At 46.2% G+C, this 14,264-nt stretch overlaps 1 protein-coding gene across 1 annotated transcript in view; it reads right to left on the bottom strand.

Annotated features, from left to right (window-relative positions):
• The window catches only part of LOC146050291 (uncharacterized), an 87,826-nt gene that overhangs the window by 43,754 nt on the left and 29,808 nt on the right, over positions 1–14,264 (bottom strand). The window contains exons 8-12 of the mRNA XM_083167221.1: positions 13,792–13,891; positions 13,586–13,680; positions 12,201–12,291; positions 10,857–12,030; positions 4,488–4,501 (exon numbers count right to left, since the gene is read on the bottom strand). Coding sequence (XP_083023347.1) covers positions 4,488–4,501; positions 10,857–12,030; positions 12,201–12,291; positions 13,586–13,680; positions 13,792–13,891 — 1,474 coding nt within the window. The remainder of the gene's footprint in view (positions 1–4,487; positions 4,502–10,856; positions 12,031–12,200; positions 12,292–13,585; positions 13,681–13,791; positions 13,892–14,264) is intronic.

The raw sequence follows: 14,264 nt of genomic DNA, 5'->3' as shown, positions 1-14,264 counted from the left end.
CTATACAGACCCCTCCCCTATATAATAATATCACACACGCAGCGTGTGCCGGGGGATTATCCCTCATTATATATCATTATACAGACCCCTCCCCTATATAATAATATCACATACGCAGTATGTGCCGGGGGATTATCCCTCATTATATATCACTATACAGACTCCTCCCCTATATAATAATATCATATACGCAGCGTGTGCCGGGGGATTATCCCTCATTATATATCACTATACAGACCCCTCCCCTATATAATAATATCACATACGCAGCGTGTGCCGGGGGATTATCCCTCATTATATATCACTATACAGACCCCTCCCCTATATGATAATATCACATACGCAGCGTGTGCCGGGGAATTATACCTCATTATATATCACTATACAGACCCCTCCCCTATATAATAATATCACATACGCAGCGTGTGCCGGGGAATTATACCTCATTATATATCACTATACAGACCCCTCCCCTATATAATAATATCACATACGCAGCGTGTGCCAGGGGATTATCCCTCATTATATATCACTATACAGACCCCTCCCCTATATAATATCACATATGCAGCGTGTGTTGGGGGATTATCCCTCATTATATATCACTATACAGACCCCTCCCCTATATAATAATATCACATACGCAGTGTGTGCCGGGGGATTATCCCTCATTATACATCACTATACAGACCCCTCCTCTATATAATAATATCACATACGCAGCGTGTGCCGGGGGATTATCCCTCATTATATATCACTATACAGACCCCTCCCCTATGTAATATCACATACGCAGCGTGTGCCGGGGAATTATCCCTCATTATATATCACTATACAGACCCCTCCCCTATATAATAATATCACATACACAGCATGTGCCAGGGGCTTATCCCTCATTATATATCACTATACAGACCCCTCCCCTATATAATAATATCACATACGCAGCGTGTGCCGGGGGTTTATCCCTCATTATATATCACTATACAGACCTCTCCCCTATATAATAATATCACATACGCAGCGTGTGCCTCATTATATATCACTATACAGACCCCTCCCCTATATAATAATATCACATACGCAGCGTGTGCCGGGGGATTATCCCTCATTATATATCACTATACAGACCCCTCCCCTATATAATAATATCACATACGCAGCATGTGCCGGGGTATTATCCCTCATTATATATCACTATACAGACCCCTCCCCTATATAATAATATCACATACGCAGCGTGTGCCGGGGGATTATCCCTCATTATATATCACTATACAGACCCCTCCCCTATATAATAATATCACATACGCAGCGTGTGCCGGGAGATTATCCCTCATTATATATCACTATACAGACCCCTCCCCTATATAATAATATCACATACGCAGCGTGTGCCGGGGATTATCCCTCATTATATATATCACTATACAGACCCCTCCCCTATATAATATCACATACGCAGCGTTTGCCGGGGGATTATCCCTCATTATATATCACTATACAGACCCCTCCCCTATATAATAATATCACATACGCAGCGTGTGCCGGGGGATTATCCCTCATTATATATCACTATACAGACCCCTCCCCTATATAATAATATCACATACGCAGCGTGTGCCGGGGGATTATCCCTCATTATATAGCACTATACAGACCCTCCCCTATATAATAATATCACATACGCAGCGTGTGTCGGGGGATTATCCCTCATTATATATCACTATACAGACCCCTCCCCTATATAATATCACATACGCAGCGTGTGCCGGGGGATTATCCCTCATTATATATCACTATACAGACCCCTCCTCTATAAATTAATATCACATACGCAGCGTGTGCTGGGGGATTATCCCTCATTATATATCACTATACAGACCCCTCCCCTATATATTAATATCACATACGCAGCGTGTGCCGGGGGAATTATCCCTCATTTTATATCACTATACAGACCCCTCCCCTATATAATATCACATACGCAGCGTGTGCCGGGGGATTATCCCTCATTATATATCACTATACAGACCCCTCCCCTATATAATAATATCACATACGCAGTGTGTGCCGGGGGATTATCCCTCATTATACATCACCAGACCCCTCCTCTATATAATAATATCACATACGCAGCGTGTGCCGGGGGATTATCCCTCATTATATATCACTATACAGACCCCTCCCCTATGTAATATCACATACGCAGCGTGTGCTGGGGGATTATCCCTCATTATATATCACTATACAGACCCCTCCCCTATATAATAATATCACATACGCAGCATGTGCCGGGGGCTTATCCCTCATTATATATCACTATACAGACCCCTCCCCTATATAATAATATCACATACGCAGCGTGTGCCGGGGGTTTATCCCTCATTATATATCACTATACAGACCTCTCCCCTATATAATAATATCACATACGCAGCGTGTGCCTCATTATATATCAATATACAGACCCCTCCCCTATATAATAATATCACATACGCAGCGTGTGCCAGGGGATTATCCCTCATTATATATCACTATACAGACCCCTCCCCTATATAATAATATCACATACGCAGCATGTGCCGGGGGATTATCCCTCATTATATATCACTATACAGACCCCTCCCCTATATAATAATATCACATACGCAGCGTGTGCCGGGGGATTATCCCTCATTATATATCACTATACAGACCCCTCCCCTATATAATAATATCACATACGCAGCGTGTGCCGGGGGATTATCCCTCATTATATATCACTACACAGACCCCTCCCGTATATAATAATATTACATACGAAGCGTGTGCCGTGGGATTATCCCTCATTATATATCACTATACAGACCCCTCCCCTATATAATAATATCACATACGCAGCGTGTGCCGGGGGATTATACCTCATTATATATCACTATACAGACCCCTCCCCTATATAATAATATCACATACGCAGCGTGTGCCGGGGGATTATCCCTCATTATATATCACTATACAGACCCCTCCCCTATATAATAATATCACATATGCAACGTGTGCCGGGGGATTACCCCTCATTATATATCACTATACAGACCCCTCCCCTATATAATATTATCACATACACAGCGTGTGTCGGGGGATTATCCCTCATTATATATCACTATACAGACCCCTCCCCTATATAATAATATCACATATGCAACGTGTGCCGGGGGATTACCCCTCATTATATATCACTATACAGACCCCTCCCCTATATAATAATATCACATATGCAACGTGTGCCGGGGGATTACCCCTCATTATATATCACTATACAGACCCCTCCCCTATATAATATTATCACATACACAGCGTGTCGGGGGATTATCCCTCATTATATATCACTATACAGACCCCTCCCCTATATAATATCACATACGCAGCATGAGCTGGGGGATTATCCCTCATTATATATCACTATAGAGACCCCTCCCCTATATAGTAATATCACATACGCAGCGTGTGCCGGGGGATTATCCCTCATTATATATCACTATACAGACCCCTCCCCTATATAATATCACATACACAGCGTGTACCAGGGGATTATCCCTCATTATATATCACTATACAGACCCCTCCCCTATATAATAATATCACATACGCAGCATGTGCCGGGGGATTATCCCTCATTATATATCACTATACAGACCCCTCCCCTATAATGATAATATCACATACGCAGCGTGTGCCGGGGGATTATCCCTCATTATATATCACTATACAGACCCCACTCCTATATAATAATATCACATACGCAGCGTGTGTCGGGAGATTATCCCTCATTATATATCACTATACAGACCCCTCCCCTATATAATAATATCACATACGCAGCGTGTGCCGGGGATTATACCTCATTATATAATCACTATACAGACCCCTCCCCTATATAATAATATCACATACGCAGCATGTGCCGGGGGATTATCCCTCATTATATATCACTATACAGACCCCTCCCCTATATAATATCACATACGCAGCGTGTGCCGGGGGATTATCCCTCATTATATATCACTATACAGACCCCTCCCCTATAATGATAATAACGCCGCATTATACACAGGGGGCGCTGCAGATCCCCGTTATACCGCACAGAATAATAATCTCCCCTGTGAGGACTCGGGAGAACAATAACAAACATTATTACCTCCGCCCGGCTCACTGACCCGGAACTACATATATAGCATGGAAGCGTCAAATCCGCTCTCCAGCTTCCAACATGGCGCCCGGGGCAGTTCCTGCCCTCTCCTGCGTGATGGGGATATGCCGAGTGACGTACTGGATGATGAGGGCAGCGTCTGTGGGTGTGTTTCCCTAGTTACAGTAGATACCACTGTGTTTAGCACATGGACATCACAGGATTAGTCAGTATTGCCTATAGGTAAAGATGACTTGCGTTGACAAGTGTTTTGTACTACAAGAAAATGGCCGCCGTCATAGTTGATGTGACAGACCAGCCGTTTTATTCCTTTAAGTGAGCAAAGTTATCAGATTAGTGCTGTGCATGGAGCCTCCGCCTATGACATATATCTATATATATATATAGTAAACGACTCAAACAGAGGTGGCACTCGGCGGGCTTAGTGAAGAAATACTTTTAATTCACAGCAATCTGTGGTCCAACGTTTCGGAGCTAACGTGCTCCTTTTTCAAGGTGTACAGCTTGAAAAAGGAGCACGTTAGCTCCGAAACGTTGGACCACAGATTGCTGTGAATTAAAAGTATTTCTTCACTAAGCCCGCCGAGTGCCACCTCTGTTTGAGTCGTTTACTACAAATCCCCCCAGGAAGGCACCAGCGGCAGCCGCATACATTTGGACGAGAGTGCCGGGCCGACCCCGCATACTATATATATATATAGATATATCTATCTATCTATATATATATATATCACAAAAACAGGGAAATACAGCACTCCAGGCGGCTTGAAATAAGTACACTTCACCAAATGATTTGGTACAACGTTGCACTGCCCGTTTTGTTGTGGCATTTTCATCAGGTATAAACAACATATACAAAAGTCTTACCTTAAATAAAAGGGATGCGGTCATTCGTCAGACTGCATTTAGGTCTACAGTCATTAGGTCGACCCCACTAGGTCGACTGGCAGGAAGGTCGACCTGACTTAAGGTCGACATGGGCCAAGGTCGACATGACTTAAGGTCGAATTTGCATAAAGGTCGACATGAGGAAGGTCGACTGGTCATAAGGTCGACATGGGTTTTTCACTGTTTTTTGAGCCGACATGTGCCGACAGGCGGTATTTCATGCCCTACCATCCACTAGGGCGTGGTGGGAGAATAAAATAGTGTGCCGAGCGCAGCGAGGCACCGTGCCCGAAGCATTGCGAGCGAAGCGAGCGATGCGAGGGTCCGATTCTCATTGCCAACTGTGTCCATGTCGACTGTGTCGACATTCGGATAAAAAAACAGTGAAAAACCCATGTCGACCTTATGACCAGTCGACCTTCCTCATGTCGACCTTTATGCAAATTCGGCCTTAAGTCATGTCGACATTGGCCCATGTCGACCTTAAGTCAGGTCGACCTTCCTGCCAGTCGACCTAGTGGGGTCGACCTAATGACTGTAGACCTAAATGCAGTCTGACGAATGATCCCATTCCAAATAAAAACATCCGGTGAGCTGGCCAGGACATGGAACTTGATCATTAGATCGAGATTATGGGTAATTGTTTAGTTTCACGGCGGCAGTATGGCCGCCCGCTACTTCCAGGTTCGGCGCTCGGCAAACTTTCTAAAATAAAGTCCATGCCAGCGTGTTTAGTTCATACCCCCACTATCTACGTTGGCATGGAGTTGATTTTAGATAGCATGGCGAGCCACCGAGCCCGTAGCGTGGGACACAGACGCTGCCGCCGTGAAACTAAACAAGTACCAGATTATGTTATCATGCATTGTACTTTGAATTACTCTGGTACTGAATATTTATGTGTTTGATGTACTTGATATGAGTTGCTTATCAAATTTTGACAGTAGTTGTTTCCACATTAAAATGTACGTTGAGAATAAGCATTAAGTATATGCTGATTACATTGCATAATTGAGATCATACTCATTGGATTGTTGATTTATAACAACTATACAATAGTCCAGCGGTTGGACAGAGACGTTTTTAATCTGTTTGTATTTTTGTATGTTTTTCATGATATTATCATGTTTGTTTATTGTGTACATTTCCGTGCTGAAACCCCTGGTCTCCTGCAGTGACTTTGATTGCTGCAGGGGTGCTGACTGCATAAACCAGCTGGTTCTCCGACCCCTTGCCTGTTTACATCCTGCTATCTAGCCACCACCCACTTGCTTGCGCCTCTTGTAATCTGTAGGTCTCCCCTTCCTACTAGATTGTAAGCTCCTCCGAGCAGGGCCCTCTTCTCTTCACATGTCACTCACAGCTCTCCTATACTCAAACACTCAGTGACCACCTTCGTCTGCATACTCATCTCCATCATTGGCCTCAAGTCTCTAGTTCGGGGGTGGGGAACCTTTTTTCTACCGAGGGCCATTTGGAAAATTTGATAACCCTTCGGGGGCCATATAAAAATTATTAATTATCGGCATATACACGTGGGCATTATACACAGGGCAGCGGCATATACATGTGGGCATTATACACAGGGCAGCGGCATATACATGTGTGCATTATACACAGGGCACCGGCATATACATGTGGGCATAATACACAAGGGCAGCGGCATATATATGTGGGCATTATACACAGGGCACCAGCATATACATGTGGGCATAATACACCAGGGCAGCGGCATATACATGTGGGCATTATACACACTGACAGCGACATATACATGTGGGCATTATACACACTGACAGCGACATATACATGTGGGCATTATACTCACGGGCAGCGGCATATACATGTGGGCATTATACACACTGACAGCGACATATACATGTGGGCATTATACACACAGGCACCGGCATATACATGTGGGCATTATACACCGGGCAGCGGCATATACATGTGGGCATTATACACAGGGCAGTGGCATATACATGTGGGCATTATACACACAGGCAGCAACATATACATGTGGGCATTATACACACGGGCAGCGACATATACATGTGGGCATTATACACACAGGCAGCGGCATATACATGTGGGCATTATACACATGGCCAGCGGCATATATATGTGGGCATTATACACAGGGCAGTGGCATATACATGTGGGCATTATACACACAGGCAGCAGCATATACATGTGGGCATTATACACACGGGCAGCGACATATACATGTGGGCATTATACACACGGGCAGCGGCATATATATGTGGGCATTATACACACGGGCAGCGACATATACATGTGGGCATTATACACACGGGCAGCGACATATACATGTGGGCATTATACACACGGGCAGCGACATATACATGTGGGCAGAGACACCATAAAAAGTGACAGTGTGGAGGAGGGGGGGTGTCACCCCCAAACAGGTTAATGTGATTATGTATGATTATGAGAATCAGACATAATCACATTAACCTGTTTGGGTGTGACTCTAGGGGTAAATGACAACCCCTGGATCTGTCAGTCACTGGGGAAGGGTGAGAAAAGCAGCATTGGCGGGCGCGTCTTCTGCACATCTCCCCCGCTACCCGCCCGGCTATATTACTGATGTATCAGCCGCCCGCCCGCCTATATTACTGATGTATCAGCCGCCCGCCCGCCTATATTACTGAAGTATCAGCCGCCCGCCCACCTATATTACATACCAGGCGCCAGAGATGGCTGCCGCTGCCGGGGAGATGTGCAGAAGACGTGCCCAGCCAATCACAGTGTCTGTGGAGGTGATGCGCCGGCAGTGATTGGCGGGCGCGTCTTCTGCACATCTCCCCGGCGGCAGCAGCAGCAGCCATCCCCGGCGGCTGGTATGTAATATAGGCGGGCGGCTGATACTTCAGTAATATAGGTGGGTGGGCGGCTGTTTAAAAAGTAATATAGGCGGGCGGGCCGGACATACTGGGTGCGGGGGCCGTATCCGGCCCGCGGGCCGGAGGTTCCCCACCCCTGCTCTAGTTGTATGTTGATTGAGTCCTCACTACTTATATCCAAGCTGTAATGTGTATTGCACTGTGGTACTCTTTATTTGTACTCTATTTTTGTTATTTATTCAATGTAATACTGTTTTGTCTTCCTGTACTGTTCCTTTGTACGGCGCTGCGAAATACTTGTGGCACCTTATAAATAAAATTATAATAATAATAATAATTATGCTGCGAGCTGATGTGTATTCTCACAGAGAAGAAATTCTTAGATGGTTACTTCCCCTCTAATGATTTATTGTCTGCTCGCCGCGGAGATGAAGCTCAGGACTTACTGCGCATTGGGTGCAGGTGCCAATGTCATGTGACGTCAGCCACCCGCGCCCTGAAGACTGTCCTGCATTTCTATTGGTGTGCCCACCGGTTTTGTGGGTTTGCCCATGAAATGCCGGGTGTCCACCCCGGAACGCCCCCTGCCTGTCAATCATGTAGCAAGCAAAATTCGCTGTTTGATGACCAAGACTGAATCGACCCCTCAACTACTCCTACTCCCTGTACTCTCTCCATACTCCTACTCCCTGTACTCTCCCCATACTCCAACTCCCTATAGTCTCCCTGTACTCCCTCCATACTCCTAACTCCCTGTACTCTCTCCATACTCCTACTCCCTATAGTGTCCCTGTACTCTCTCCATACTCCTACTCCCTATACTCTCTCCATACTCCTACTCCCTATACTCCCTCCATACTCCTACTCCCTATACTCCCTCCATACTCCTACTCCCTATACTCTCTCCATACTCCTACTCCCTATACTCCCTCCATACTCCTACTCCCTCCATACTCCTACTCCCTATACTCCCTCCATACTCCTACTCCCTGTACTCTCTCCATACTCCTACTCCCTGTACTCTCTCCATACTCCTACTCCCTGTACTCTCTCCATACTCCTACTCCCTGTACTCTCTCCATACTCCTACTCCCTGTACTCTCTCCATACTCCTACTCCCTGTACTCTCTCCATACTCCTACTCCCTGTACTCTCTCCATACTCCTACTCCCTGTACTCTCTCCATACTCCTACTCCCTGTACTCTCTCCATACTCCTACTCCCTATACTCCCTCCATACTCCTACTCCCTGTACTCCCTCCATACTCCTACTCCCTGTACTCCCTCCATACTCCTACTCCCTGTACTCTCTCCATACTCCTACTCCCTGTACTCTCTCCATACTCTTACTCCCTGTACTCTCTCCATACTCCCTGTACTCTCTCCATACTCCTACTCCCTGTACTCTCTCCATACTCCTACTCCCTGTACTCTCCCCATACTCCTACTCCCTAGATTATCTTCATACTCCTACTCCCTATATTCTCCCTGTACTCTCCCCATATTCTCCCTGTACTCTCCCCATACTCCTACTCCCTATATTCTCCCTGTACTCTCCTAAATACTCCTACTCCCTATATTCTCCCTGTACTCTCCCCATACTCCTACTCCCTATAGTCTCCCTGTACTCTCCCCATACTCCTTCTCCCTGTACTATCCCCATACTCCTACTCCCTGTACTCTCTCCATACTCCTACTCCCTATATTCTCCCTGTACTCTCTCCATACTCCTACTCCCTATATTCTCCCTGTACTCTCCCCATACTCCTACTCCCTATATTCTCCCTGTACTATCCCCATACTCCTACTCCCTGTACTCTCTCCATACTCCTACTCCCTATATTCTCACCATACTCCTACTCCCTATATTCTCCCTGTACTCTCCCCATACTCCTACTCCCTATATTCTCCCTGTACTCTCTCCATACTCCTACTCCCTGTACTCTCCCCATACTCCTACTCCCTATATTCTCCCTGTACTCTTTTCATACTTCTACTCCCTATGTTTTCCCTTTTCCTGTACTCTTACTCCAGATTTTCTGGAGTAACACTGGATCCCAGAAGACACACTGCGAGGTTCGGTTCAGTCGGATATTACAAAGTGGAACCATTGCATCCCAGAAGACATACTAGCCACCTCACAGCTGTGCTGGAAGAACTACTAATTATTTTTACGGATTCAGTATTGAATCCCGGCGGTCGGGATCCCGGCGTTCGGAATCCCGACAGCCGAAATGCCGACAAGGGGGGGACGTGGATCCGCCCCCCCTTGCGGGCTCGCAGCGCTCGCCACGCAGCGGGCCCGGTGCCTCGCTACGCTCGGCACACTAATTTATTCTCCCTCCAGGGGTGTCGTGGACACCCATGGAGGGAGAAAGTGTCGGCATTTCGGCGGTCGGGATTCCGGCGTCGGGATTCTGAACGCCGGGATTGTAACTGCATCCCATTTTTACTATGTTGGCAGTCACATTCATCTCACGGATAATTTAGGGGATTATTCTGGTTCACTCCTTCTGGCAAATTCCTTGTTAGATGGACAAAACCATGTGCACTGCAGGGGGGGGGGGGGGGGTAAACCTGAGCAAGGCCGGCACCTCAGATTGTCTCCCTAGTAATGTACATGCTCATATTAAGTAATCCTGGAAGGTATAATAGGTGTCACATGCAGATATGCAACCCTAGGCCCGACCTCACCACCTATGGTATTAATGGGAGAGTAATACAAAGACAGCCAGGTGAACATTGAAACATTGTAATCAAATCCCCAGTGGGACAGTAACATATTTCACAGCTAATTACATATAATCTCACGTCTTTCATCTCTGAGTACTGCACTTTCATTGTATGTCCAATTTCCCTTGTCCTGTGCAAAGTTTCTGATGGTGACTCAGTGCCGACGTTTGTGTTACACTCCCAGAACAGGAAAAGGTCTTTGACCCGTGTGAGTACCCTGATGTCTCACCAGACTTGCCTTCTTTGTAAAACGTTTCCCACACTCAGAACAAGGAAAAGGCCTCTCCCCTGTGTGTGTTCTGTAATGCGCGACAAGTTTGGATTTCTGTGCAAAACGTTTTTCGCATATGGAGCAGGGGAATAATTTCTCTCCTGTGTGTGTTCTGTGATGGATCAGAAGTTTTGCTTTCTCCATAAAACATTTCCCGCACTCAGAACAAGGAAAGGGTCTATTACCCGTGTGCCTTTTCTTATGTTCAACAAGACCTGATTTGTAAATAAAACATTTCCCACACTCAGAACACGGAAAGGGTCTCTCCCCAGTGTGACTTCTCTGATGTATGAGGAGTCGCGGTTTCATGGTGAAATTCTTACCGCACTCATAACAAGGGTATAATTTCTCCCCTGTGTGCACTCTCTGGTGTATGACAAGACGTGATTTCAGAGTAAAACGCTTCCCGCACTCAGAACACAAAAAGGGTTTCTCACCTGTGTGCTTTCTGTGATGTACGATAAGTTTCCATTTCTGCGTAAAACATTTCCCACATTCAGAACAGGGAAAGGGTTTCTCCCCTGTGTGCACTTTGTTATGTTCCACAAGACCTGATTTGTATTTAAAACTTTTCCCACACTGAGGACATTGAAACGGTTTCTCATCTGTATGAGTTGCCTGATGTCGAATTAGTTTTGATTTCTGAGTAAAACATTTCCCACACTGTGAGCATGCAAACGGTTTTTCCCCTGTGTGTTTTACCTGATGTCTAATAAGTTTTGATTTATATTTAAAACTTTTCCCGCAATCAGAACATGGAAATGATCTCTCATCTGTGTGACTTCCGTGGTGTTCATGAAGAGATGATGTAGCGGTGAACCAGTGGCGATCCGCAGCACCAGCAATGATCGTGTCCTCTGTATAAGCTGTACTATATGTAACATTACCTATGCTACCAGTAAAACATGTCTCATGAAGAGGAGGATACGATGACTGATCTGCACTCAGCAGTAATGGCTGTACATTTAGGGTGTCCGGTATATCTCCTGGAAAATCTTGTTTGATGTTATCTCCTAATTCAAAATCTGTGGATAAAAGGAATTCTCCATCCAAGATATTCCTGTGTTTGCCTCCATCTGCTGGAAATAAAATAAATGCATGGAAATATAAATCCTTGTCAGGCTGACCATATAGAGCAGGATTCCTATAGGAGCTGATAGCTCCTGCCCATCCCCCCCCCCCTTGGAGATCTCTAGGGAGTGTATACACAGGACATGTGACTCCTTCCTGCAGCCAGTGTGTCACTCACCTGTGCTAATATCTGTAGGGATTTCCTCCTCCTTACACGTCTCTTCCTCTCCTTCTAGAAATTCTACTTTAATAGCAGCCAGGACCTCGGTCTAATTATTCCAGAGACATAAATATATCATATATTAATACCATAATAACAAGCAGAGTAATAACAATGAGCAATGGTCCCTGCTGTGCACCTCTATGTCCCAGTGTGCAGTCACACGACCTCTACGTCTCAGTGTGCCATCCATCACACGCACCTCTATGTCCCAGTGTGCAGTCACATGCATCTCTATGTCTCAGTGTGCCGTCACACGCACCTCTATGTCCCAGTGTGCCGTCACACGCACCTCTATGTCCCAGTGTGCAGTCACACGCATCTCTATGTCCCAGTGTGCAGTCACACGCACCTCTATGTCCCAGTGTGCAGTCACACGCACCTCTATGTCCCAGGGTGCAGTCACATACACCTCTATGTCCCAGTGTGCCGTCACACGCACCTCTATGTCCCAGTGTGCAGTCACACGCACCTCTATGTCCCAGTGTGCAGTCACACGCACCTCTATGTCCCAGTGTGCAGTCACACGCACCTCTATGTCCCAGTGTGCAGTCACACGCACCTCTATGTCCCAGTGTGCAGTCACACGCACCTCTATGTCCCAGTGTGCAGTCACACGCACCTCTATGTCCCAGTGTGCAGTCACACGCACCTCTATGTCCCAGTGTGCAGTCACACGCACCTCTATGTCCCAGTGTGCAGTCACACGCACCTCTATGTGCTACAGGGCATGATCTTGCATGCAATACTGAAATACAAGTGCTTCTGCCAGTGCACATAAGAAACTCCAAAGCGAATGCCTTACACACAGGGTGTACACACAAAGGCGCGCTGCCATACATTCATACTGTATTAGAAATGTGGCAGAATAGTGCTGGGTGTCCCTGGGCAGTGACTGGTTAGTGCTGTCTGCCATCCTAGACCATTCAGTAAACCAAATGCACATCCACAACCATGGGAGGAACTGCACCGGCCATAGAGCTGCTGAAAGTGTTAGTTGTGCAACCAATGATGGTATGAGGAAGCAAAAATCAAAAGCTAAAAGTGGGCGTCTCAATCCTACACATTCAGCCAATCGGAAGCACACTGTGGAAGGTGTATGTAGCAGCATTATCACTGCGGCACATACACTACACCTACAGTCGCTGCTGTGTGCAACCAGAATCCGGTTCCCTGTCTCTTCCAGCATAAGTGTAGAACTTTCTATCTCATTTGAATTAGAATATAATATTTAACAATATAGCAATTTATAAATGGGAGTGAAACAGAACGATACCATGTAAGGTGCAGCTTCTTACAGATCACATAATGAAGATATTATTACATTGCTGAGTCTCATCTACCTGATCCTCCTGTGGGATCCTGTGATCCTCTGTACACTCCTGTGAGTGGTGATGGGGGAGATCTCTCTCTGGGGTATATCTGCTGCTGGATCCATCTGTAGGAGACACACAGTGACTGAGGACATTGTATATATGTGACTATCAGATGATATGTATGTAGGTCACCCCACATCTGTCTCCTGTCTGCAGTAACTGTCTCCACTTACCCAGTGATGAGAGCGGCCAGTGATTCTCCATCTTCACATCATCATACAGATCCTGGAGTCCTTCTGTATTCTCCAGCTCCTCCTGACACTGTATAGGAACCTGACACACACAATGACACAGTCATCACCCAGACACATCCCCTGGTGTTACTGTATAATATCTCCTTACCAGCAGTCACCTCTCCTGTCACCTCCCCCGGTGTTACTGTATAACGTCCCTTTCCCAGCAGTCACCTCTCCTGTCACATCCCCGGTGTTACTGTATAATGTCCCCTTCCCAGCAGTCACCTCTCCCGTCACATCCCTGGTGTTATTGTATAACGTCCCCTTCCCAGTAGTCACCTCTCCTGTCACATCCCTGGTAATATTGTATAAGGTCCCCTTCCCAGCAGTCACCTCTCCCGTCACATCCCTGGTGTTATTGTATAACGTCCCCTTCCCAGCAGTCATCACCCAGACCCATCCCCCGGGGG

Source organism: Crinia signifera, chromosome 12 (assembly GCF_055691185.1).
Source record: "Crinia signifera chromosome 12, ASM5569118v1, whole genome shotgun sequence".
NCBI lineage: Eukaryota > Metazoa > Chordata > Amphibia > Anura > Myobatrachidae > Crinia > Crinia signifera.
Note: the sequence above shows the minus strand (reverse complement) of the source record. Positions and strands in the feature narration are given on the sequence as shown.